This window comes from Triturus cristatus, chromosome 9, assembly GCF_964204655.1.
Source record: "Triturus cristatus chromosome 9, aTriCri1.1, whole genome shotgun sequence".
NCBI lineage: Eukaryota > Metazoa > Chordata > Amphibia > Caudata > Salamandridae > Triturus > Triturus cristatus.
This window is the reverse complement of record NC_140592.1, coordinates 465,842,450-465,869,755: the sequence shown is the minus strand read 5'-3', so window position 1 is coordinate 465,869,755 and position 27,306 is coordinate 465,842,450. Positions and strand designations below refer to the sequence as shown.

General features: G+C 42.1%; 1 protein-coding gene across 1 annotated transcript in view; it reads right to left on the bottom strand.

Annotated features, from left to right (window-relative positions):
- Positions 1–27,306, bottom strand: part of LOC146798150 (HHIP-like protein 1) — a 278,348-nt gene that overhangs the window by 160,639 nt on the left and 90,403 nt on the right. Inside the window, exon 2 of the mRNA XM_085625400.1 lies at positions 1,002–1,648. Within this exon, the coding sequence (XP_085481526.1) occupies positions 1,002–1,648 (647 nt within the window). The remainder of the gene's footprint in view (positions 1–1,001; positions 1,649–27,306) is intronic.

The following is a 27,306-nucleotide window of genomic DNA, read 5'->3' as shown; positions in this document are numbered from 1 at the left end:
GTGTATTGTGTGTCCAATAACTGCATCGCTATTAATCAGATGCCAATGTTTAGTCAGTATTCTCCTTATTACCTGATGTTCTGAGCAATTTCATGTAATCAGTCTGATTTCATGATCTTGATGCTCTTCTTAATCTTATTTTTAGAAAACAACTGATTTTCTCGTGCTTTTTTCGTTGGCCCTATCCCTAGCAGCCTGTATGATATCTTGTCTGTAGCCCTTTGAGATAAATCTGTTTGTCAATTCATTTTATGCATGGTTCAACTCCTCCTCATCACTGCAGTTGTGTCTGATCCATAGGTTTTCAGTAAAGAGAATGCTGCATTTAAGCTTATTTTGGTGAAAGCTTTGAGCATGCAACGTATTGCTACCTGCGGTGGGCTTTCTAAATGCTTTGGTGTTCAACCTACCATTTTTTACATATACAGTCAAGTCAAAAATATGTACTATCTTGTGCGCTAATGGAATTGGTGAATTGCAAATTCAAACTAGTGTCATTGATTTTCTTGATAAATTGTTTTGAAGAACTCTCAGACCCCTTCCAAATCATAAACAAGTCATCGATATACCTGGTCTACAGGGCCACATTTTCAACCCATTCATCGGCCCATTTATTTGTGAGCATCTGCTCCTCCCACCTGCTAATATGCAAATTCACATAGCTGGGGAAGAACATATATATATATATACCTTGACAATATAGTGGTGTGCAATTCAGTGGATGCAATAATTTTAAAGACTGATATAGAAGATCTTGTAATATACAACATAAAAGTAGCAGAATCATTTTAGCACAGTTTGAATACATGAATATGAGAATTCTAGATAATACTGTTTCCCAGAATAGAAGCCAGAGATTCTCTGTGAATCGATGACTTTCTTGTTTATCTATTTTCTTGTGGTTATGGTCCCTAAAACACTTGCAATAATTTGCTTCACACCTTTTTAAGGACAACTAACAAAACATTAGTAACTGAGGGGTAAATAAATAAAATGCTTACCGTTCTGATGTGTGATCAGCCATGTTGATATCATGAGTTGACAAACGAAACTCTGATATCCTGATCTTCTCTTCTTTCTTAGCTGAAATGGAGTAATAGATGTAGAACTTCCCATTGGCTTTAAATGCAGGGTGGAAAGCTATCCCAAGAAAACCCCTTTCATCCCCGGCCCATGGAGAAGTGAGAACTGCTTTGGAGATGTTGAGGAATGGCTTGTCAAGACGCGAACCATTTGGCAAGAAGACCCAGACATACCCAAGCTGCTCAGCAATGAAAAAGCGATGGGTGCCATCATTGGCGTGCACCATAGCCACTGGATTCCTCAGGCCATTGGCCACCTCTTGCAAGCAGAGCTGGAGGCAGCCTTCAGAATCCTCCTGCACCTCGCCGAGGCGGTTGTTTAACTCAGCATTGGTTAAGACATTGGGGAAGCAATAGTTTGGATCATCAAGCAGCAAGAATCCACAGAACTTCCGCTGGTCAGACTCAAGATCCATGATCGCTGTCTCTTCAATGAGAAGGCTAAGAGTGGATCGACACTGGAGCCAGAATTCAGTGCAGTAGTTGCCGCAAAGGCCTGGGAGCTGCCTCATCTGAGTGTTGGCACCCTCAGCATCATATAGATGAGCCGCATAAGGGGAGCATTCCTGAAGTAAAAAAAAAAGGAATTGGCATTTCTACTATTAAAAATGGAGACATCATCATGAAAGCAAGAACAAATAATGTCATTCATAGACACCTTGACTAGTTTACAGTCATTTAGCGCATACAATTGAAAACCCTTTGCATGATGCACCCGGCATTTGTATAACTGTAGATAAATGCAATGAGAGGGGCCCCACAATCCAAAGGGACAGGGCTCCAAGAAAGACTTATCAGTCATAAATAACTGCAGTTGGAAAGCATTATAGATACATAATATAAAATTCAAACACCCAATCAAAAGACATTCACACTCCCAGTCTCGAATGAGCTTAAATGTTGCAAAAACACATCCATCCACAAACTTTAAAACCAAATACAATATTTTTTAATACAAAATGCAATAAGTCATACATATATGTCATCCAAATTAAAATCCAAATAGTCTAAAACAACATGAATGCATTGATAAAAAGAGATACACAAACAAGACAATCACATTTGTCATTGATCTGAACTACTTTGTAAGAATCAATATGTTGTTCGTAATGATTCCTATAAATTTGTTCGGGTCAATTACAAATGTGATTGTCTTGTTTGTGTCTCTGTTTTTATCAATGAATTCATGTTGTTTAGACTATTTGGGTTTTCATTTGGATGCATTTTATATATATATGTATGACATGATTTTTGTTAATAAAAACACTGCATGTTTTGAACAGTTTGTGGATTGATGTGTTTCTGCGACCTCTCAACTCACTCGAGACTGGGAGTATGAATGTCTTTTGATTGGGTGTTTTAATTTTTAACTATGTATCTATAGTACCTTCCAAAGGGAGTTATTTACAACTACTCCAACTTACCTCTTTCCCATTATGCCAACTGTATGCCAACAGTCTATGGTGCTTAGAAGAAGGATTCTCTGTAAACCACGGTTGACATGACTTTTCTTGAACTAACTTTAGATTATAGAACTCAACACCCCCTTCCTTTACCTCATGTCTAAACACTCGGAAGAAAGTGAGTACTGCTTGTTCACCCAAGCCTTATCGAAAAGGACACATTCAAGACTGCCCAATGTTTCCTGATGTCTGCAGCAGCACGTGGGTTATTACTTGCAACCAGAGTGCGGTGCCTGCCTTTTTCCTTCCCTTCTGATCATATTTGTAGAACAACTGGGGTGAGACGTGACACATAGAGAAAGTGTCCCTTACACAGAAGATACAGCAGCATTTTACACAATTTGTTGCACTAGAAAGTCATGCTCTGTATGTAAGTAATATTTAAAATGATTAGCCCTGTTTGCCCACCAGTGAAAAAGTGCTGAACAATATCCCTAACTCCAGTTTAAAACCAACCCCTGCAAGTATTACCAAGCATGACTCGGGTGTACCTTTCAATTTTTGTTGGTGCTGTTGTTTTACTTCGTAAAGCCATTTCAACAGAGAACGTGCTCACTATTCACAGTCATACACAACCATGCCACTTCTTTATGACTTTCAAACATAAATTAAAAAATATGGATGTGGCCTAACTGCCAGTGCTGCCGACTTTGGACCTGAGGAACTACTGGGCATATTAACGAGGAAGTAGCAAAGCATGGCCTTAGCCACCTTGGTTTAACTCTGTGCTCCGGCAATTCCAAAACATAGGGCTGCACCGTATTTACAAGGATATGGTGCAGCCCTGCGCTGGCGCTACTTTTAGCTGCTTAGTGCCAACGCAGATACCCATGCACCATAGTGCAATGGTGCCTGTGCTGTAGGGGGAGATTTTTTATGTGCAGGAAGGTATCCCTTCCTGCACATAAACAATCTGAAATGGCATTTTTAAACTTTTATGTGTGCTGCTTAATGCAGCACACATAAAAGTTACAAAACATAATTTTTTATTGATTGTTTATGTGCAGGAAGGGTCACCATTCTACACATAAACAATCAATGCTCTTTTGCTGTTTCTATATGTGCTGCACAACACGGCACACATAGAAACAGCAAAAACGAGGAGAAATGTATCATTTCTCCTCGTTGCTCCTGTTTAAGACCAGGTTTTCCCTGGTCTTAATTTTGGCGCTGTCCCATATTTACGCCGCCCTTGTAAATATGGGGCAGTATCAAAATCAATGGGTGTTGCGGTGGAACGCCCACTGCAACACCCATTGTCCACCCTTTTCACGCTAAGTATAGCGTGAAAGGGGGCCTTATTCAAAGGGCGGAATTAAACCACATAGTGGCTTAACGCTGTCTGTGAACAAGGTAAAGCCCTTATCGCCACCACAACGTCAGAAAAAGTGACGGTGTGGTGGCAATAGGGGCTTGTAAATATGCCACCCAGTTCAAATTCCTGGTATTGGCTCAACATCCTTTGATACCAGGAAAATCACTTAATCTACCTCGCTTGTAGTAAAATGGATTTGACCTCGGGTAATGTAATCTGGTGTTCACGTAAAGTGCTTCTGTGTCCTTGGGCTGTGTTTGTTCTAGACAGACAGACAGACAGACAGACAGACAGACAGACAGACAGACAGACAGACAGACAGACAGACAGACAGACAGACAGACAGACAGACAGACAGACAGATAGATAGATAGATAGATAGATAGATAGATAGATAGATAGATAGATAGATAGATAGATAGATAGATAGATAGATAGATAGATAGATAGATAGATAGATGGATGGATGGATGGATGGATGGATGGATGGATGGATGGATGGATGGATGGATGGATGGATGGATGGATAATGCTCCACTGGGCCTTGTTTTAACACAGAAAGGGGTATGAGGCCTGACCCCAAACTCTTCTGCAGGAGAGGATTCTACAATTTGCTATAATTATTTGTATCAACACCAATATTTTTTCCAGTCTACAGCTCAGTTCATCATCTACCGCTTTTATAGACAGTTCAATATCTTGGCCACAGTCCGATATTGAAGGGTGCAATCGGTGTCATGATGCTTGCAAACAATTGCTGTCATTACATTCAAAAATCAACTCGGCCTCAAATCCATTGAAGCTTAGGTGGATCGTGAAAGTTTGTCGTTCTTAAAATCGGGCTATAGTTCTAAAACGCTTGGGAAGCACCAAGAAAGAGTCTTTCTTAGAAGGGGCACGTGATCCAGATAGTGACACTAAAATATGCCTGTTCCAAGAATGGACGCCAACCTTTTATCTGACGGGCCCTGTTATTGTATCAAGGCCTTTATTCCACTGGCTCAGATAATCCGAACACCGGTGCAAATGGAGATTTGTGTCTGACTATTTGTAGTTACAACTAGAGCTCAAAAATTACACTTTTTCTGTGCATGAATTTGGCAAGTAATAATGTCACAAAATGTGTGTGGGGAAACAACTGCAATATACACAAAGTCAAAGTGGGGAAATGTGAGGTATCACTGTGTTTTCTCTCTTTCCACCTGCACCCAAAGGGGGAAGGAAATAATACCACACCTTCAAAATTCTGCACTCTGTGGTATTTGTATTATTCGGCCAGTCTTAGCTCCTGCAGTACTAGGGCGAGTGGAACGAGGACCTTAGAGCACAGTAATTCTTCTTATCAACCATGATATATATGTATTGTGGCATGGTGGCAGTAAGAGTCGTATCTCTTCTGTCAAATGCAGAGTGTTGAGGAGGTGTAAAGACAGTGATCTTTTTAATTGAGGTATGTGCTGGGCAAAAGACTGTTGTGGATTGTGCTTAAATGAACATTTTCGATTGGTGTATAGTAAATGCAACACATGCTGTGTGCATTATACTAATTATGCAGCCATCGGACGTAGGGCACTCTGCAGGTTCTTTGTTGATGTCATAATCACTGTGACAAGTCGAAAATCAGTAAAGAATGACATGATTCATTTGTTAACAACTAGTTTATCTGTTATGGTCCTATACTGAGTATCATAGCTGAGACATGGATATTTTGCTATAAATAGGTGTGTTATTTTTTAGCAGACCTGAATTATATTAATAAGAGAGGTGTGCACCTGGCTTTCTTATGGCATGCGGGAGTTAGCCAGGAGTACTGCAATAGTAAGTCACAGCAATATCCTCGTGAATCGGACCTAATGGTGCTGTGTGTATCACTCACTTTGAACTATTGGTGGTTTGTTGGGCCTAGCGTCCCTCCCATTGAACATCAGCTTTGTGTTGAGCCTGGCGAGTGGGTAAAAAAGATGTCTGAGCCGCCATTGCCAGACAGTACTGTTGGTGCGCCTCAAGTCCTCCCCTTAGAGGTGGTTATGTTTTTGGGTGTCTCCTCATAACCGCTCCACTTTACTGATGTGCTTGAATTAGGCATCAGGGATGCAGTCTTTTTAGACAGCTCGACTGGAGTTCTCCGTGGGTTATATTTGCCTGGTTGCAGCTGCGTGGTATTGTGCCGAGGCCCAACACATATAGACAGATTGTTATATGCTGATTTCTACTTGCTGCCACATGAGTGGTCATTTGTTATGCGTTCTAGTTCCATTTGGAACCATGGACTGGAATCTGTACTGAGACTGGCCAGTTGTACTGGAGCTGTCTTAGTATCAGTTGTTCCTGTTGCTGTGCTGCGTAATTATACAATAAATCTACTTATTAATTATCGTTTGATGCTTTTCTTCAATGGCGACGAGCGGAGGAACATTCTTCTCAACTTAAGAAGCACCACAGAGGAAGATTTATGTTCCTGAACCCATTATAAACTTAATTTATTTAAAAAAAAAAAAGGAATAAACCAAGAAAATATCCGTCGAAACTGTGGAGATACAGCGAGCTAATGTTACTACATAAAACGGATTTTGGAAGATGGTGTATTTTGAAGCTATTTTCATCGAGTTGAAATAAGGATGGATTAAACGTTTTACAAGGAAGACGATTAAGCAAAGGGAGAAATCGACAATCAAGCTGTCTGGAGATCACAATAGTGTCTGCTGATCTACGTGGGAATCTCCGATTTACAGCGGAAAAAAGGTACTACAACGTTGGCTCAAGATCGGCTGATAAACGTATTAGACACTTACTGCATCTTTTGAAAATCGGTCCCTGGAACGCTGGCAGTTCGTCTTCGAGTCCTGGTGTGTTGTCTCGCTCTTCCGGGAACGCTGGCACGTCGTGGTTCTTCTTCGAGTCCTGGTGTCTTCTCTCGGTTCTGTGTTCTCCGCCATTACTGCTTCGTTTGGAACTTCGAAGTGCAGTCTGGGAATCGGATGGAAGCCTGGGAGTAATTATTGACGTCCACAACGCGCTTTGCGTGGCGGCCATTTTGCAACAGTATAAAGTATTCAAGGACGCTTTTGGCGTGGCGGCCATTTTGGATTGGGATGAACACGGTGAAGAACGATAACGTTTGGAAAAGACTGGAATTCATCTCCGGTTAAATATATTGTACAGGTGTCGGTTCGGAGTAACGGTTTCTGAACCTGGTTTTTTTTTTTAGGCCAGAAACAAGGATTAAACGCTTGTAAGTCTTGGAAATATTTTTTTTTTCGTTTTAAAAAGAAAGAGGACTTTGGGCAGAGGAACGTTAACAAGTACTGAAGTTTCCTCATGTAACACTTGGGAGATTTGTTACTTCATCTGCAAGATCGCAGGAGTAAAAGTAGACTCGGGGTGAAGTAACTGTTAAAAAAAAAAGAGGCGCTCAAGGTTTTATGTATATATATAGGGTTAAGGTGATTCGTGTAGATAAAACTTATATTATTTAACTGATGTATGAAAAGGAAATGTATATAGTATTGTTTTAAGTCTGGTTAGTCTAGCTTGTTAAAGGTTAACTAAAGTTTACATGCTTAACGATATTTAAAAAAAATGCAGTTTGAACCACCAGCTAAATTCCTACAAACGAAAGGCGATCCACCTCTTCCATGGGCCAGGTGGAAGGAAGAATTTTTAAATTACATGAAGGCCATAGATGGGGAGAGGATGGGAGCTGAACGGAAGAAAAGTATTCTCTTACACTGTTTAGGATCTGAGGGACAGATGGTTTTTAGAGCTTTACCACAAATTACGGTTGCGGAAAATGCCGAAGCAACTAATGTGTACAATGAAGCCTTGATTAGAATAGAGAAAAGATTTAAACCCAGAAGTAATATAGCACTAAACAGATTTAAGTTTTATACGAGGGTGCAAGAAGAAAGTGAGTCATTTGATGATTTCTTAACTGCGTTGCGCAATTTAAGTTTACATTGCAGTTTTGGTACAATTACAGATGAAATGATAAGAGATCAAATCATTGTACATGTAAGATGTAAAGAAACTCAAAAACAGTTGTGGGTGATGGGGGATCCCAAATTATCAGAAGCAATTTCGACAGCGAAAGCTTTTGAACAAACTGAGAAGTGGATGCATGTGGTTAAGAATAATAGCAAGGTAGATAAAGCCGAAGAGATTGCGTCTGTGAAACGCCAAGATGAGAGTAAAAATGAGGTGCATAATCCGCTGTCAGGGAGTAATCCTAACTTCAAAAGGTGGGGAAAGAGTCTAGCCTGTTACAGATGTGGGAACAGGAACCACATGGCATCATTTTCTGGGTGTCCAGCCTTAAAGAGAGAGTGTAAGAATTGTGGTAGGATTGGTCATTTTGTTAACATGTGCAGGGAACAAAGGAAATTTGCAGGTCAATTTCGCCCAAGAATTTCATCTACGTTACAAGGTCCTGTACAAGATTTGGTTGAGGGAGGAAATTTAGACAGGCCACAGAATACTGGGTTTGTGGTGTCGGTTTTGTCTGGCATGGCTGACTGGGAAGAAGATGAGAACACTCCGGCCAGGAATCCTCCCATGTGTGTGGTTCGAGTGTCAGGGGTAGATTTAGATCTCATGGCTGACTCAGGTTCACCATGGACCATTATTGGAAGACAATATTTTGAAGAGAAGCTGGAAGGGGTTTTCGAGGGTAATGAAATGTTGCCACCAGACATAAACCCGCTGAGTTATGATGGTTCACGCATAGACATGGTGGGTTATTTCAAAACATCAGTGACTTTTAAAAACAGATTGGCAAATATTAACTTATACATTGCAGTTAAGGGTATAAATGTATTGGGCTGGAAAGATCAGTGGAAGCTTGGGGTAATGTTGAATCCTAGACTTAAGGATCCGGTGGTGTTGGATGAGTCTGTTAATGATAGTTACATCTCCTTTACAGGATGTGATACTATGGAGAACTTCTTAAAAGACTCGTACAAAGAAGTTTTTTCAGAATCTTTAGGAAAACTTAAGGGTTATTCCCACCAGATTAAACTTAAGAATAATGCCACACCGGTTAGACAAAGGATTAGACCAGTACCCATTAACGTAAGGGATGAGTTGAAAACCATGTTAAAAGATCTGGTATCAGAAGGCATAATAGAGCCCATTAATTCGTCTGAGTGGGTTTCCCCCATTGTTTTAGTCCGGAAACCAGATAAATCTCTGAGGTTGTGTGTGGATTTGAGAGCCTTGAATTCAGAAATCATTGTTGATTGTCACCCATTACCCAATATAAATGAAGTGGTGTCATTGTTGGAAGGGGCGAAAGTATTTTCGACTTTTGATTTAAGGTCAGCATACCACCAAGTCGCGCTTACTGAGGAATCGAAAATGTTGACAGCGTTTATAACTCCACAAGGGTTATTTCAATATAACAGAATGCCCTTTGGTTTGGCCTCAGCGGCATCTGTTTTCCAAAGAATTATGTTTAACATCTTCAAGGACATTGATAATTTCGTGAAGTGCTTTCAGGATGATATTTTAATATTTTCACACAATAATGAAGAGCACTTAAAACACTTGGAGGAGGTTTGTCTCAGGCTAAAAAAAAATGGTTTAACCCTTAAATCTCACAAGTGTAAAATGTTTAAAGAAAGTGTGGAGTATTTGGGGCATACTCTAACAGGTGATGGTGTGATTCCCAAAAAATCAAACGTAGATGGAATTTTAAATGCTCCCTCGCCCAAGACTAAGGAGCAATTATTGTCTTTTGCAGGAATGTGCGAGTATTATTCGAAATTTGTGTCAAATTTTGCAAATAAGATGGAGCCTTTGAGGAAGTTATTGCGCCAGAAGGCAACTTTTGAATGGACAGATGAACAACAAGAAGCCTTTATGGTGATCAAGAAGGATATTGTCAATGCTCCCATTTTAAGGCCTTTTTGCATTAACAAACATTGTGTAATTACAGTAGATGCCAGCTTATATGGCATAGGTGGGTTCTTTCACAGAAATCAGGAAATGAGGAATGGAATGTGTGTTTTGCGTCTAGAACATTAAATGAAACTGAAAGACGGTATGCTGTCATAGAAAAGGAATTGTTGGCATGTGTCTGGGCGATTGAACATTTTAGGAATTACATTTGGGGTGGAAGGTTTACCTTGAGGACAGATCATAAACCATTGGTTAATATTCTTTCTCCAGGAGGAGGGTGGAATTCCACTGCCAGGATTGCGAGGCTAACTTCGAGATTGCAGGAGTATTGTTTTAAAACGGAGTTTGTACCAGGGAAGAAAAATGTAACTGCAGATTTTATGTCACGTCATCCCTGTGTTTCTTTGCCTAGTAAAAAAGAAGATGATACAGATATTGTTACAACCATTCAGGATGTGGTGGTTGGTGCGTTTGCGGACATATCAGAGGTATCGTGGAAGTCTAGTGAGGAGAATGATTCTCTATGGGAGTCAGTGAAGAAATTTATTGTGGAAGGTTGGCCAAATAGGAAAGATGTGTCAGAAGAGCTTATGCCTTTGTATAATGTGGCGGATGATTTGGAGTTAGAAGGGGATTTTGTCTATAAAGCTGGTAAATGTGTACCACCCTTTGGAGTCCGAGGTATGATTCTTAATTTGGCTCACAAATCACATCCAGGAATGTCTGCCATGAAGCGGTTAATGAGGACTTATTTTTGGTGGCCAGGGATGGATCGCATGGCTGATAGGGTTGTTAGGGAGTGTGATGTTTGCATTTCTAATGATAAAATGCTTAGGGTCAATGTCCCTCCTCTTAGTCCCACAGTTTGGCCAGAGGAACCCTGGAAGAAACTGGCATTTGATATTTCTGGTCCCTTTTTGAATTTGCCTTTGGATTCACGGTATGCTTTTGTGTTGGTAGATTATCATTCCAAATGGCCAGAAGTAAAGTTTGTCCCAATGGCCACCACTTCTAGAGTTTTGGATTTCTTTAAAGAAATTTTTGCAAGGGAAGGTTGTCCTTCGGTCATTGTGACTGATAATGGGGTGCAGTTGACTTCAAAGGAGATGGAGGAATATCTTATGTGTCACCAGATCAAACATGTTACCACGGCATTGTATGCGCCACACGAAAATAGGCAGGTTGAGCGTTTCAATCGTGTTTTAAAGGGTTATGTTTCAGAGGTTCTTAAGTATTCTCAGGATTGGAAAGGAGAATTAAGGGAAAGGTTGTGGACGTATAGGATTACGCCACATTCGATTACGGAGGTCAGTCCCTTTTATTTGTTAAGGGGCAGGAATCCTGCTTCTTATATTTGTCCTTGGTGGCTTAAAGAGAAGTGTGACAATAAAATAAGGAATGTCCAAGATATAAGTGGTACCAGCATTAGAGTTAAGGAAAAACAAATTAAGAACAAGGAATGGTTTGACCGTAAGTGGAAGTTAAGGAACACAATTTTAAAGTAGGAGAATGGGTGAGAGTAAAAAAACCGGGTTTCTTAGGGAAATGCATGAGTAAGTTCTATAAGCCCATTAAGATCACCAAAGTCTTTAAGAATTCTCTTATAACCCAGGATGGTAAGCTTTGGAATGTCAGGCGGGTTTCTAGATGTCCAACGAATATTAGATCTCGGGCAGAAGATGTTTATAATGATTCTCATGCTTCATCTCCTAAATTACCTTTGAATGGTTGCTCCCAGCTGGAGATTTCCAATGGTCTGGATACCACTAGATCACATGGTGATTCAGTTGCTCATAGAGTGAAAGGTTCCACTCGTGCAAGATCTTTTCCTGTGAAGTTCTCAGATTTTGTTTGATAGTTCTGTTATATACTATTGCTCTGTTTTCATATCTTGTTTTCTTTGTTTTTGTATGAAAGGGGGATATGTTATATGCTGATTTCTACTTGCTGCCACATGAGTGGTCATTTGTTATGCGTTCTAGTTCCATTTGGAACCATGGACTGGAATCTGTACTGAGACTGGCCAGTTGTACTGGAGCTGTCTTAGTATCAGTTGTTCCTGTTGCTGTGCTGCGTAATTATACAATAAATCTACTTATTAATTATCGTTTGATGCTTTTCTTCACAGATGTATTGTTATTTCATTATGGGAACGTGTACAATTTCCTAATTATTATAATCTCCCCTCTACAAGATGTACTTCATTATGATTTTCATCTCCGCATTCAGATGAGGATATGTGCAGACACAGTATAGTCTAAATGTCTATTGATGTGGATGTGGCGATTTCGTAATTTTGTTGCATCCCCTGTGGTCCTGGGCAGTTCTCACCCTTGGAAGCTGTTGTCTCTGGGCTGGCATTGGAGCACTACTGTGATTACTGTGTTGGACTTGTTTGGTTTCTTTTCGTGACTCTTGATCTTGACCTTGGCATGTGTCTCTACTATCAGACAGGTGTCAATAATGTGTGTCCCTAGAGGTCACTTTTTGAAGGTCAAATGTCACTCTGATAATTAGCATGTCCTAATTTCAATATTTGTGCACTGGTCTCCAGAACACGTAAGACTGGTTGGACAGGTGTAGCTTTTAATTGTATTGTGGTATCTGGAGATAGTACACTGGACGTGGGCCTCCTTTCTAGTCAGTCATTGAACAACCCCCCACCCACACAAATTGTACCAGTTGGTGTGTCCTATTGATCCTTGTGCTGGACATGTATGTAACTTTCCGTGTCATGGAGGTTGTGCCCTGCTGACATTTTCTCTGTCATTTATTTCCTGTCATGTATGTTCTGTAGTGTATGAGACTGTAAGCGAGTTATATTTTATAAATGTTTTATGGTCGGGGCGTGGCTTGGCGCCCGCGGCTAATGGCGGCGTCGGAGTGAAGCGATCCGCCGGGAGTTCGGGTTTCCGCAGTTTCAGGCAGCGCTGGATGCAATGAAATCGCCTGTAGGACGTCGGAAACCCTGCTGACTACCCTGGATGTTTCGACGAGGCTGTATTTGCTCCCTATTTGTATTTATTTAGCTTGTAAGTTTTCACGAACAAAGTTGCGGCCGCCATTTTGTTTTACCTGCGATTGGTAAAACTTCTTATAATTGCCGCGTTGCTTCTTTTTTTATACCCATCTCACCAAAGGACTGTTTTGCTTGATTTGCTTGGCATTGAGGTCCTCCTCTGCCCCTCGCATGTTGTTTTTGGCCAAGTAGTTGTCTCCTCAATGTTTCTGGATGAAGAGATTTTCTGGCGGCCATTTTAAATGCTTCTGAGGCTCCTTCTGATACTATTACCTCAGTCTACTGAAATTTTGTGGCACCAATTTAATTTTTTAAGCTGCAACGCCATGTACTAAGGACTGTGACACTTTAATTTTTCTTCTCCATGTATGGTCAAAATATTATTTCATAATATACTCTGTTTGCTTTGCCTCTGATTTGCTGGATGTTGTGCTTCTGACCTAGACATCTCCCAGCATTTTTGATTGCCATCCGCAGCGCTCCTCTGTTTATTACCACTCCCTTTTATACTTCTTTTGTCTTTGTGGCGACGCTACGTCTCTATGGGCAGAATAAAAGGTGTCTTACCTACAAAGACGCAACAAAAGCAAATTTTTATTAAAAATTCTAAAATTTTTACTGCATTTTCTCACCTAGAAGATTCTTTGCAGTCGTCGTCAAGTACCCTGATGGCCAACATGGACCCTTTACCTACACCACCTGGAAAGTCGCTTACTAAGCGCTTAAAACACAATTCGTCCCTCTCCTCCCAAACCAGCCTCTTCGGTATCCATGGAGATGCTGTTGGATGAGATAAGAGTTCTTTGGCCCTTTATGGAGGAAACTAATTCTAAGTTACAAGTCCTCACAGATAATTGGTCTCAACTTGATTAAGAGTCACTGCAGTTGAACAAAGCATTTCCATGCTAAGTGATACAAATGTGAACGTCTCTCAGCATCAGTCTCAAGTTCTGACGCTCCAAAAGCAGGTCGAGGACCTTGAAAATCGCAGTAGAAGGAATAACCTACGCATTTATGGCCTGAAGGAGGGAGTTGAAGGGTCAGAACCCCTTACCTTTTTTGCGTCTTTCCTTCCCAAGGTTCTTCATCTAGCGGAAGGCACAAACCTAAACATTCAGAGAGCACATCGACTGGGTCGTCCTTCCTCAAGCATGTCATCCTCACAACGACCAAGAGGAGTAATTATTTATTTTTTAGGGTACACAGATTTGTTATTAGTGCTATCTGCGGTCAAATCGGCTCAACGCATTACTTGGTCTGGCTCGACTTTGCTCTTTGCGCAAGACTATGCTAAGTCTACGGCTGCCAGGCAGAAAGCTTTTCTTATTTTGAGACCAGCTCTTCGGTCATTGGGGGCCCGATATGGTCTTTTTCATCCGTGCTTGTTTAAGGTCACATACAACAACAGAACAACAACGTATGAAAATCCAGTACGGTTGCAGAGTTTCATCAATTTGTGTAATCCAAATGCTATGGATACTCAGCGACCTTCTCCTTCGGCCACTTTATGAACTTTTTGAAGTTATACAATTCTATTTCTTCATGGATTACATGTTTCTTTATCCTCTTGACTTTGTATCCATCTATTGTTGGCTTTCTGCATACTATCTTCAATTTACTTAGATGTTGGTTTATATCTGCGAAATCTCACAAATAAGTTAACTTTTTAACTTCCCTTAACCGTATTTGTATTTACTTCTTTGTTTTGACTTTTATATGTTTTTTCTTGGCTTTTTAATTATGTTTCTGTTTTTGTTTGAACTATTATTCAGCCTCATTATTTTTTTCACTATTGTTTTTAACTCTTATTATTCATCGTCCTTACAGATATCTCATTCCTACACCGTGGTCTCTTCTGGATTCCCCATTTGGCTGATCCCCGACGTCTTGCCTTTGCCATGTGGCTCCATACCCCCTCACATACTTCTCTGAGTTTTCTCTTTGTAGGTATGTTATTTGTTTGTTTGTCCCTTGTTATGTTTTCTGTTTTTTGTTCTGTATTATGTTCTTCTTTCTCTTTTCTTCATCATTCTGCTTGTACACTTTTTCTTACTCATATGAATTTTCCTCTTCTTCTTTCTTACCTTTGCTTATTTCATTTCTTTACTTCTCTCTGCTCTCAGCTCATTTTATTCAGCTTTCGTTCTTCTTTCTCCTTTATCAACTTACAATGTTCTTGCATAGGTTTGGATTTTAGCATTATAAGTTTGAACTCTTTTATTGATGTTTATTTTACTTCATTAATTCGGACTGTTGTTTTTGACTGCTATTTGCGATTTGTCTTAATTTGATATGTCGCTTACACTGCTTTCATGGAACATTAGGGGATTAAATTCCCCTATTAAAAGACAAAGGGTTTTAGCACACTTAGCTAAGTTAAATGCTGATATTGTCTTTCTACAAGAAACGCATCTTACGGATATTGAGTCTATGAAAATAAAAAAAGGTTGGGTAGGTGAGGCTTATTTTTCTCCTGGAGATGGCAAACGGAATGGGGTTGGAATACTATGTCGTAAGTCTCTTCCAGTTACACTTCTGTCGCAAGAAATGGATGATGTAGGAAGATGGGTCATCGTTAGATTATCCCTAAATGATATTCCATTTCCCCTTCTTAATGTTTATGCACCTACGGGAGGGTATCCCTCGTTTTGGAATGCCTTAGCCACACAAATTTCCAACTGCATTGAAGACAACTTTGTTATGGCTAGAGATTGTAATCAAGTGTTCGATCCCTTCATAAATAGGAACTCCAAAGTGCCCATCATTCCCAAAAAAACGCAAAAGTCTTTTGTTAACACCATTTCCCAACATAAATTGCTTGATGCTTGGCGCCTCTGCAATCCTACCACTAGAGAGTATTCTTTTTATTCCCCCACACATCATACCCAATCAAGACTTGACTATGTCTTTCTTTCTCATAATATTTCGCAATCCCTCACATTCGCAGATATTGGTCCCATTCTTTTATCTGATCACGCACCCGTTTCCATTGGCTTTGATATATTGCCCAAGAATACTGCCTCTAAAAGATGGCGTTTTAACAACGCTCTCCTCTTAGATCCTAACTTCTTAACTTCCTTTACCTCCTTCTTTAATGATTATTATGAGTGGAACTAAACAGATTCTCTATCTCCCGCTACTATTTGGGATGCTTTTAAAGCGTCAGCAAGAGACTTTACAATAAACTTTGTAGCAAAGAATCGAAAATCTGCACGTGCGTCCACAATAACGCTCCTGCAATATATTAAAGCATTAGAGCATTCATACTATACTTCCCATTCGGAGGATTGTTTACGAGCGCTCATTAATGCTAAATTGACATTTAACAAGAAGTCAATTGAAGACGCTTCACTTTACTTTACTTTAACTGCTTTTACTGTTTTTAACATAAATTGTCTGCTTCATTTATTTAACACTTTCTCCCGTACAACTCTGCAATTGTAGCGGCGGTGCCCGTCCGTACGATCGGGCCCGCCTTCTTGGGTAGGCGCTCTAGTCCTCCCCAGGAAATTTTACTTAAATCCCACGCTGGCGCGAGCGTGCAGCTTGTGTTATGTTGGCGCTCTGAGTGTTGTGTCACGGTGGCAACTTTCGGGCTGCGAGAGTGTTATTAACTGTAAATTGTCTGCTTCATTTTGTTTATCACTTTCTCCCATACAACTCTGTAATTGTAGCGGCGGAGCCCGTCCGTGCGATCGGGCCTGCCTTCTTGGGTTAGTGCTCTAGTCCTCCCCAGGAAATTTTACTTGAATCCCACACTGGCGCGAGCGCGCCGATGGCGCGCCAAAGGCAAGCCCATCTGCGCCCGTCAGCGCCTGGAACGGGCCCAGGGCCACAACCCCTGGTCCTACTAGGCCCGTATGCTACACGCCAGAGATGTTGTCTGGACTTCGGCCGTAGCGGTCCAGGGATTGCACTCTGTTTAACTTTGATGGTCAGTCAAGAATGCACACCTATACACATTGCCACTTTTCAACGGGCATGCATGTTGGTAGAAGTAGTGGGAGGAAGGCCAGGATAGCTTCCTTTGCTGGCATTGGTAATGGAGATGGCTCTCGGCCACCTGCTGCTCCCCGCATTGGGGAGGAGCAAGCTCTGGCCTTAAAGCCTGAGTCCACTCTAGTTAATAGGCTCATGGGTATTCTTTTAAATGCTCGCTCAGTCGTGAAACACAAATATGAACTTGAATTGTTCCTAAATACTCATAGCCCTGACATGGTCTTTCTCACCGAGACCTGGACGGGCGCAGTGTCCGGTCCCGATTGGAATGTAGCCCTGCCATCAGGCTATGCACTACTCAGCCAAGATAGAATAGATAGCAGAGGCGGTGGTATAGCCATCATTTACAAGGTAACCCTGAAGGCTCAGGTTAGGGCAATGCAATTCTGTATTAGGTTAAGAGACGCAACTGTTTTTCAAGGTCTGTTGGTCTATCGGCCGCCGGGCCCCAGAGCCGCCTTTCCATTGGCTCTCCTGTCCCATATGGAATCTTGTACCGACTCTGAATTTTATTCTATTCTGGGTGATTTCAAATACCATTTGGAGCTCGGCACCAACGTTGATTCCACCAGACTCCTAGACTGTATGGCAGCCTTCAGCCTGCATCAACTGGTTTCAGACCCTACACACACAAGAGGCCACTCGTTAGACGGACTGTTTTCTAGCCATTCTGATATCTCCTTTTGCAGGGTAGAAGCACTCCCCTGGACCGATCACAAAGCAGTATTCTTTGAGGTTAGGGTCAAACCGAGGGCAGGGGGTGCTCCCCACAAACCTATCAAGGTCACGTTCAGGCGATGGAACAAGATAACTTGGCCGAGAGCCTAACGACCGCCCTCGAGCATTCCCCTCCAATTTTAGATAATAACAACGAGGTGGCAGCAACTCAGTTTAATGAGTGGATCCTGGGAACGATCAATTGTGTTGCTCCCGTACAGGCCGCTACACTCAACAGGCGCCCGTTGGGTGCACCGTTGTATGGTCCGGAGCTCAAACAGCTAAAAGTTGAATGCAGAAGGTACGAGCGCCTATGGAGAGTGGATTATAGCAGGGTCAGCAAGGATGCCTATAACTGTGCCTTGACCAACTAAGAGAGCATATTTCACCCGGAAAATCCAGGATGCGGGCAATTCTGTCAAAGAACTTTAAATCCGTGTCTCTTTTGGCTAAACCCCAGCAGGGTAACCTGTTCAGTCCCGGCCAGGCCTTCTGTGAACAGTCAGCAGTCTTCTTCCACAATAAGGTGCAGACAATATATGATGATCTGGCCAACTCACCAACCCTAAAATCTGTATCAGGTAAGCAGCAGACACCGTGTGATGAGGAGTATCTGTTGTGTAGCCTCACTACCTTTAGTCCCCTATCAGAAGAGGTGGTAATAGATATCCTAAGATCTATCAAATTAGGATCAGTTTCCGATCCCTGCCCCCCGCCGATTATGCATTTGGTGGCGGAAAGGATCAGTCTCACCCTCACGTCTCTGATCAATCAAGTCCTGGCCGCCGGGGCTTACCCCACTGCCTGGAAGACGGCCAGCGTCCGGCCTATCCTTAAGAAGGCCACATTGGAGCCTGCAGAATTTTAAAACTTTCGACCAATCTCCGGCCTACCATTGGTAGCCAAAGTAATTGAAAGAGCTATCAACACAATGCTAACTGAGTACCTAGATAGTAACTGCCTGCTTGACCGGTCCCAACAAGGCTTTCGTCCCCAAACATTCCACTGAGTTGGCCCTTATCTTGGCAGCGGATGGAATTCGGGCAGCAGTTGATGGGGGAGGGAGGGCAATCCTTGTCCTCCTTGATTTGTCGGCCGCCTTCGACACCGTTAACCATACGGTGTTGGTGCGGTGTCTAAAGGAGGTAGGGAGTACTGAGCGGGCGCCGGCCCTCCTTTCCTCGTTCCTGGATGACAGAAAACAGAGCCTGAACTGGGCGGGTAACTTCAACCTGCCATGTAGCGTCCCACAAGGCTCAACTCTGTCCCCTACCCTGCTTAATGTTTATGTTAGGCTGCTGGCTAGAGTAGTGAGGAAACACGGCTTCACCTTTGTGTCCTATGCTGACGATTCACAATTGGTGATATCAGTATCCGATAGACCAGAGCTGTGAGAAGTTGGCCTGGCATATGCTGTCTCCTAGTTATAGGGGACACCTTGCACCAGTCCAATTCGACTCTTATTGATGATAGGTTTAAGACAACCTTTAAAGAAAGCTATCCTAGTGGTAGCTGTGGAGAGCAGCCTTCAGGCTAAGTCTTGAAGGAGTGTTAAGCTTATTGTTTTACCATAGATAACCTCTTGAATGACCAAATGAAAGAGTAGCCCACACAGGGATATATATAAAATATATGTATTTATTCTAGACAGAATCCCACAGTCTCTTTATGAGGCTAGTGGCAAAGTTACAATTCAAACAAGCATTTATAAACACAATAAATAGCACAGGAATCACAGGGCCCCCGGGGGGGACCAAACCATATATCAAAAAAGTGGTATAAGAACCACGACAATTCTACAGACAATGCCTAGGGCATTTAGGATCGCTGGCCACTTAAGAATCCACCCCAGGTTATGAGGAAGGGGACCCACGGGAGGCGCGTGCAGTGGAAATAGCTGCTATCGGGATCTCTATTAAAGCCTATGGAGAATGTTGCGGTTTGATTTACACAGATTAAAGACACGTCTAGCAGGAGTTCAAAGTTAAAACTTTAGAGTTAAGCTTTTGAGGAGCCCACTACCACGAGAGTACCGAGGTACCACTGTTACCGTCCCCAGGGAAGCCGGGTGCATAGGTCGTTTCGATGTCGGGTCACGGGCTGACTTTCAATGGGAAAATGTTCAAAAGTGCTGCTAGCCAAAAGCGTTGATGATGCCGTGAAGATTAAAGTTGTAGAAGTTGAAGAGAAGAACCTGAAAGCAGAGGGGACAGAGTCTGGGTCACGGCACAGTGACCAGGGAGCTCAAAGCAAAGAGCCCTTCAATGTCGGGTGCTTCAAGTGGAAAGAGGTGTAGCTTGGATCTGCAGCCACGGGCTCCGAGAGGCTTCAAGGAAGGCCAGCTTCTGGGGGGCAACTGTCCCACATCGGATGAGGGTTACTGCAGTGTGAGTGTCCAGATTGGATCCACTAAGCCTTGGCAACCGCAACCCACGCAAGATGAACAAATCAGCTACTGGTGCAGACCCACGAGGCCTGTAAGAGGTCTCCTTTGGAGAGACTGTAGAGCAGGCCTGGAGCAACAAGGAGAACTCTTAGATAACGAGAGTGTCCTCTGCTTGGGCCCACTAGTTGAGAGACAAGGGACCACGGAAGGCAGCAAAATGGAGTGCGTAAAAGGGAGCCCACGGGCCACCGGAGGGGGCTAGGGTGCTGGTCTTTGGCACAAATGCTGCTTGGTGGTTGGCTCAATAATGGGCCAAAGCACAACTTCCCCACTGGTCAGGGTCGTGTGCTACGCAAGAGGTGGCCGGTGTCCTGGGGTTTTGGGAATCTCGGCACCTACGCGGTCCACGGTGCTCAGGTTCACTGAGCACACTCAATGGCCTCTGGGATGCTTAGGAAACCCACCTCAAGGGTGCTGGAAGTCGTCGAAGTCCATAGGAGCAGCGAGGTTCCAACTGGGTCACTTGCAGTGTTTCAGGTGCCTGCCAAGCAGGGGGGTAACTCCTTTACCCCAAGGGAGATTTCTTCTGTCAGCTGGGCAGCAGCAACTCGAAGGTCAAGACTGTAAAGTTCAAGATTAATCTGAGGCTCTTGGGCCACGTTATTCACCTTTATCCCCAAGATTAGGGGAGTGTCCAACGTAGTGTCCACCAATGAGTGGTGAGGCGGGAAAGGGTGGCTACACCCTCTCCCCTTTGTGTGTTTCCCACCTTGGCGAGGGGCAGGATGCCCCTGAACCTGTTCCAAGCGGTGTATGCAGAATGTAGGCGCTGTAGCTGCCTACGTGCAACTCTGAAAGGACATTTGGTGCACTCACCCTGTTCCAATCCACATATCCTGTCTGGGGAGATGCTAGCACCTCCCTGCCACAGGAGCCCTATTGTCCAGCTGGCGAGGCTGGGGTTTTCCCCAGCAACAGCCAGCCAGAGTCGTGTGGGTGGCGGGTAGTAGCCATTTTGTACTACGTGTGCACTTTTAAATTGGTGTCTAAATTCTGCCGCTTTTCCCATATCGCCCCTCTAGCAGGGGGGAATCGTGCCCTCATGCCCATGGCCGAACTGGGGGTATGATTCCTGCATGTTTGACACCAAACACGATATGGTTCTGTGTAGCCATTCTCAAGTTATTGCGTTATCGCGATAGACTTATAATGCGGTTAAGAGTATATGGTATGGCTACACTACAAACAACCCAGCAATGATTTTACGAAGGTTGCAGAGGGGCCCTACTCAGGTAGGGGTCCCCCCTCACACATACCTCAGCAGCCTGCCTTGTAGGATTACCAAGGCCTGCTATAGGGGTGACCTATGAGAGTATATGTGTTGTAATGGGGTGGGATATAGGGTACCTATATCCCTGTAAGGGGTGCTAGCACCACCTTACCCAGACTAAAGTAGTGGTCTGGTGGTGTCAGTTTGTATGGCTGTCCCAGGGTGGCACAATAAGTGCTGCAGCCCTGGTAGGCCTACTGAGGAACCCATGCCCTGGGTACATAGGGTACCATCTACAAGGGACTGTCAGGGCATCCTCAGCATCCAATTGGTTTGTACCTAGGGTACTCACATCGTTTTAAGGAGAAAGCAGATAGGCTGGGGTCCTGGACAGCAGGATCCCAGCCAGACTAGTCAAAAACCATTCAAATACCAGGCAAAAAGTTGGGGGCAACCATTAGTCAGATTCCACCTTCCTACAAGAGCTAACAGCGGCAAGATTCCACGCCTGTCTGAAGGACGTTATGGAGTGGATGAGCCTGAGCTTTCTAAACATAAACACTGAGAAGACAGAAGTCATCGAATTTGGCAACGGTTCCCCATTATGGAGCTCTTTGTGGTGGCCACCAGAGGCTGGGGAGTGTCCTTCACCTGTTAGAAAGGTGAGGAATCTCGGGGTGATTTTCGACGATACACTGAACATGTCAGCCCAGGTTAATAGTTTAACCTCAGCATGTTTTCTCTTGCTTAAAACTCTGCGCAAAATCTTCCCCTTCATTCCCCAGGCGCTGCAGAAGACGGTAATGGCCGCTCTCTTCATGTCCAGACTGGACTATTGTAATGCAATGGTCCTGGGCATTGATAAGCACCAGGTCAGTTAAATCCAGTCACTGCAAAACGCTGCCATCCGTGTTCTCTTAAATCTACCCAAGGGTCACCCTACCTCCAATGGTAAAATGTCATTACACTGGCGCACAGTTCAGCAGAGAATTGAGTTTAAGGCGCTCTGCTTGGTGCACAAGGCACGGTATGGAGGGGGTTCGGTGGATTGTCAGGATAGGTTCAGGCCTTACACTCCTTCCCGGGACTTACGTTCGGCCAATCTTGGCCTCATATGTACCGCCAGACAGACACGGGCCAGATGGGGTGGCCGCTCATTTGCCAGCTGTGCAATCCAATTATGGAACAAGCTACCAGTGGCCTTGCGACTTCAACATAATCTTTCCTCTTTCCGGAAAGCCCTGAAGTTCCGGTTGTTCAACCTCCGCTAACTATCAGCCCTCCTCTCCGTCAACGCACACACACCCTAGCGCCAAGACGCCTTATGGCATTTGAGCGCTTAATAAGCTTCTTTATATTTATATACGTATACTGGCTAAAATCGAGTGCTAAATTTTATGGGGGTAAAAATAAAGCAAGGAAAATCCTTGCCAATTATTTAAAGATTCGCCAAAACAAACTGAACATTGACTCTATCTTTGATGACAACTCAGTTTTAAAGTTCAAAGATGTCAAAATCTTAAATATATTTTCTCTTTCTATAAATCTTTATATTCTTCAGAAACCCAACCTACAGACCACTCGTTATTGCAATTCTTTGCTAATATCCAACAGCCCCAGAAAACGCTCCCGGATTTGTCTTGTTTAAAATCTGATCTTTCCCAACAGGAACTTCTTAATGCGCTTCAACATCTCAAATAAGATAAAGGTCCTGGCCCCGATGGCTTTACTGTCGAATTTTACACACATTTCTCTAAGCTTCTAATTCCCAAGTTACATTCTCTTATTAGTTTCTTTTCTTCTTCCAAAAATTCTTCTGGCTTTTTCTCTGAAGCACACATTTGACTTATCCCCAAGGAAGGTAAAGACTCCAAGTATTGCAAAAATTATATACCTATCTCACTTGTTAACATCGATTATAAAAAAAATTCTAAAGCTTTAGCGATACGTCTTGACCAAATTTATTAGGGAAAGAACAATCTGGCTTTGTTAAAGGCCGATAACACTCAACTCTTTTTTGATATTTTGTCCAAATCATCCCATTTTAATCATTCTCTAGCGGCCATAGTATAAGACTATGAAAAGGCATTTGATAGAGTGGAATGTAAATACTTATTTTACACTCTAAAATGGTTTGGATTTGGCCCGAATTTCATAAATTTAATATTCCAATCCGCGTGCAGCAATATGTGCTAATGGCCTAATCTCTCCTTTTTTTAACTTGGGTAGAGGAGTGCGTCATGGGTGTTCTCTTTCGCCCTTCCTTTTTAACCTAGCCCTTGAACCATTTCTATCTAAACTGCGTCATAACCCTAGTATTTATGGATTTCAAACACCGAATGTCCACGTTAAACTCGCAGCCTACGCTGATGATATTTTACTCTTTATATCTAAACCAGAAGAATTTATCCCTGCATTTTTGGAGGAGGTGAAATCTTATTCTCTTATTTCTGGCTATAAATTAAATAATGATAAATGCGAAATTTTGCCTTTAACGAAATACACTTTTAGTTCAGAATTTCAAGCCTCCCATTTTAAATGGAGTCCGAATAACATTAAATATCTGGGCAATTCACTTCACATCTTCAATATCGGAAACGGTAACTTTATGCATGAATAAGTGTATTCAGAAACTCTCAGATTTGACTTCTAAATGGCATCCTTTGTATCTATCTTGGTGGGGCCGCTTGGATACCATTAAGATAATGTTGTCGCCTTTAGTCTTGTACACTATTTTGAACATTCCGGTTCCAATTACAACTAAGTTATTTAAAAAAGTTAATTCCATTTTATCCTCTTTTCTATGGAGTAATAAAAAACCCAGAATGTCCTTGTTAAAATTAATTCGACCCAAATCAGAAGGGGGTGCCAATTTTCCTGATTTCCAGGCTTATCAGAAAGCTTTTTTATTGCGTCAGGCTTCTCTTTAGTTGCTTGACTCCGCAGATGAATGTCCTCTTTGGACTTCAATGGAACGCCTCTTCTTAGCTCCTTACTCATTTCGTGAATTTCTTTCCTTTTCTCGTAAACCACAGTCCGTTTCTACCCCCGTTATAAAACACACTTCCAGCCTACTCGCTTTCACCTCACATTCTCTTAAGGATTCTCAAGATTCTTTTTTCAACTCAACAATCTGGCAAAATACTAAGTTGCTGATTCAAGGTAAGCCCTTTTATTGGAAGACTTGGAGACATAGAGGCTTAATTTGGACCCATCAATTATTTTCAGAGTCACAATTCTTACCTTTTGATAAGCTCAGGCTATTATTCAATCTTCCGGCTTCCTTCCTCAATAAGTATATCTCGCTCAAACACACTGTGCTGGAATCCCTTTCCCATCTCCCTATCATACAAGATGCTCCAAATGACGCAAAATCTCCTACCTGTCTTCAGACCTTGTTAATGACCACACCCAAGGTATCCACTATTTACAGTTATTTGCAGGGCACTGATGCTAACAGGTAGAAGACAAAAACTGAACAGGCATGGGAACGAGATTTGACTACTTGCTGGCCACTATCAACATGGAAGGGCATACGGATTAAATTACGTAAGGCTTCTAGAGCAGCTAACATTACCCAAACGTTGGTTTTTGTCTATAATAGATTGTTATTTACGCCAGTTACCTTATCCAAACACTTCGTGTCTACTCCAGACACGTGTTGGACATGTTCTTTCCCTAATGCTGATGTATCTCATATGTTGTTTCATTGTTCACAGGTACATAGCTTTTGGCAACAGGTATGGTCTCAAATTAATTTAATTTTCGGCATTAAATTTCCTTTTTACCTCACTCATATCTTTTTAGGTAGCCTTTCCCCCATCTGGGATGACACTACTCTCAATGTCCAAATTACTGATTTATTATTGGCAGTTGCCTTTCAGCAGATTACTGTCAATTGGAAGTATTCCTCGAAAATCTCCTATAGGGCTTGGTGGTACACTGTTTGCCATAATCACAGATTAGATACTGCTTTTGTGTACCCTCCCCGTATGGCTACAAAACGTGCTGACCTATGGTCGCCTGTTACAATGTTTATTGATACATGTGCTAAACAATGCTTGTTACCAATACCCTCTCAACAGGAGGTTCTTAAACCACGTTAGATTTCCTAAATGTTCCATGTGTTTCTTCTATGTATCTGGATGACATATGTATTTTACTTTTTTTGGATTTTTCTTTTTAATCTTATATTGGTAGTCCGATGTTATTATTCTTATCTGATGAGCTTGGAATGCTAAGTTGTACCGTTTATTTTGCATACTGTGTTCTGTTATTTCAATTTCTTTTCAATAAAATTATTTGAACTGAAATGTTTTATGGTCTTTCACGGATTGTGGCATGCTTGGGATTCAATGCACACTTAACACGTGCGTGCTCCTTCCTCAGTAGGGCTGACGGTGTAGAGAGGCATCTAGGCCATAGACAGTTTGAGCTATTTATTTATTTATTTATTTATTTATGTATCCTTTTTTTATAATAGTGCGGACATTACTCTATGGTGTTGGAGTACTTTACAATTTAAGTAGCATATTACAAACTAAAAATAAATTACACAAGCATAATGAAGTGATAAATAAATAAATATGAAGTTAAAAGACGTCATATACACAGTGAAGCAGCAATGCAAGGCTAGTGCAAACCCTCAGCCCACTGCAAGTAAGTATGAAAACTCAGAAATGAACACATTCAACACAGAAACATACAAAGTTAAGGTTAATCAGTAATGCAAGTTTAAGGCAAAAACCACAGTCCTGTGCAACCTCACCAGGAAGGGGAAGGGTCGAGCTAAAACAGGTAAAGTGAGGTTATTCGGAAAAAGGTTCTTGTTTTTTTAAGGACAAGGGCATTTAGTTCAGTCTTTAATAATAAAGAACAAGAGAAGAAAAGAAATGAAAAACATATTTAATGTAAGCATTGGAAAAACACCACACTCATGATGTTTTTATAGAGGTAAAAAGAAAACAATTATATCACTGATGTTTAGAATTGTTTTTCAAATTTTGGGAAGCACTGAAAAACCCCATAGCCAGTGAGATGTGGTTGAAAATGTTACGGTAAATAAATTGTTTTGCTGCTGCAGTTTAAACTCTTTGAAATTGTCTCATACTAGATCTTGACACTCAAAGGTACAGTCCTTTGGTATAGGTCAGATTTGATCAAATGAGTGTGGTGGATGATTGAAGATGCACCAGAGTGCCCTCGCGGTTTGGAATGTGCATGTGATCTATTGGTTGCCTTGTGGATCATAGAGAGGGTTGAATCCATCACAATTCCTATGTTCCATACCTTGGAAGAGGTTGTGTGTGGCATTCATAGTTCTCCAAGATACTTAGTGGTTAGTAGATTTTCCATTTGACACAAGTTAGGATTTATGTTTTTAGAGTTGGAGGTCACTATCATCCATTGGTCGGTGGGTTTGAGGCAGTTGTCTAGGTTTGAAAGCTCAGGTTCATTTGGTGTATCCAGTTCAAGGATTAGCTGGGTATTGTCAGTATAGTTGTAGCTTGTGAGGTTGATAAAATTCAGGAGCTCTGGGAATGATTTTATGTAAATGTTGAACAAAATATGCAAAGTAATTGATCCCTGTGAAACTTTTCTCACGATGTTGTATGGCGTGGAGGAGAAGAGGAGACACATATGATGCTTGCCTTATTTTAAAGTTAGGAGTTGATTTTGTCCAGGATATTTCCTTTGATACCCATGTTATTTATTCTGCTCAGTAACATTGCATAATGTATGGTGTTGCTTGTTGCTGATACGTCCGAGAGATTGAGTGCTGCCATTCCATCTTTATCCACTGCAGTTTTTAAAAAATTTGTATTGATTTTTAGATTATCCACTGTAGTTTTTAACTCATCCCAGAAGGCGATCAGGGCAGATTCAGTACCACTTCTCAGCCAGAAGATTGTTTGGGGGTCAGCCAGTAAGGAATTTTCCTCCAGGTGTTTTGAGATTTGGGAGAAGATGGCAATTTGGTAGAAGATGGCATTATATTCCTGGATATGCATAATCCTCAAGGTATGCCTGTTATGTAACTTTTTTATTTGAACAGCATACTTCTGTCATGGGTGTTGTCTTGTAAATCGAATTGCCCAATGGTTCATGACTTTCATTTTCCGCGCTCGAGTACCCTTACGGTAGCATCTGGGCAGACATG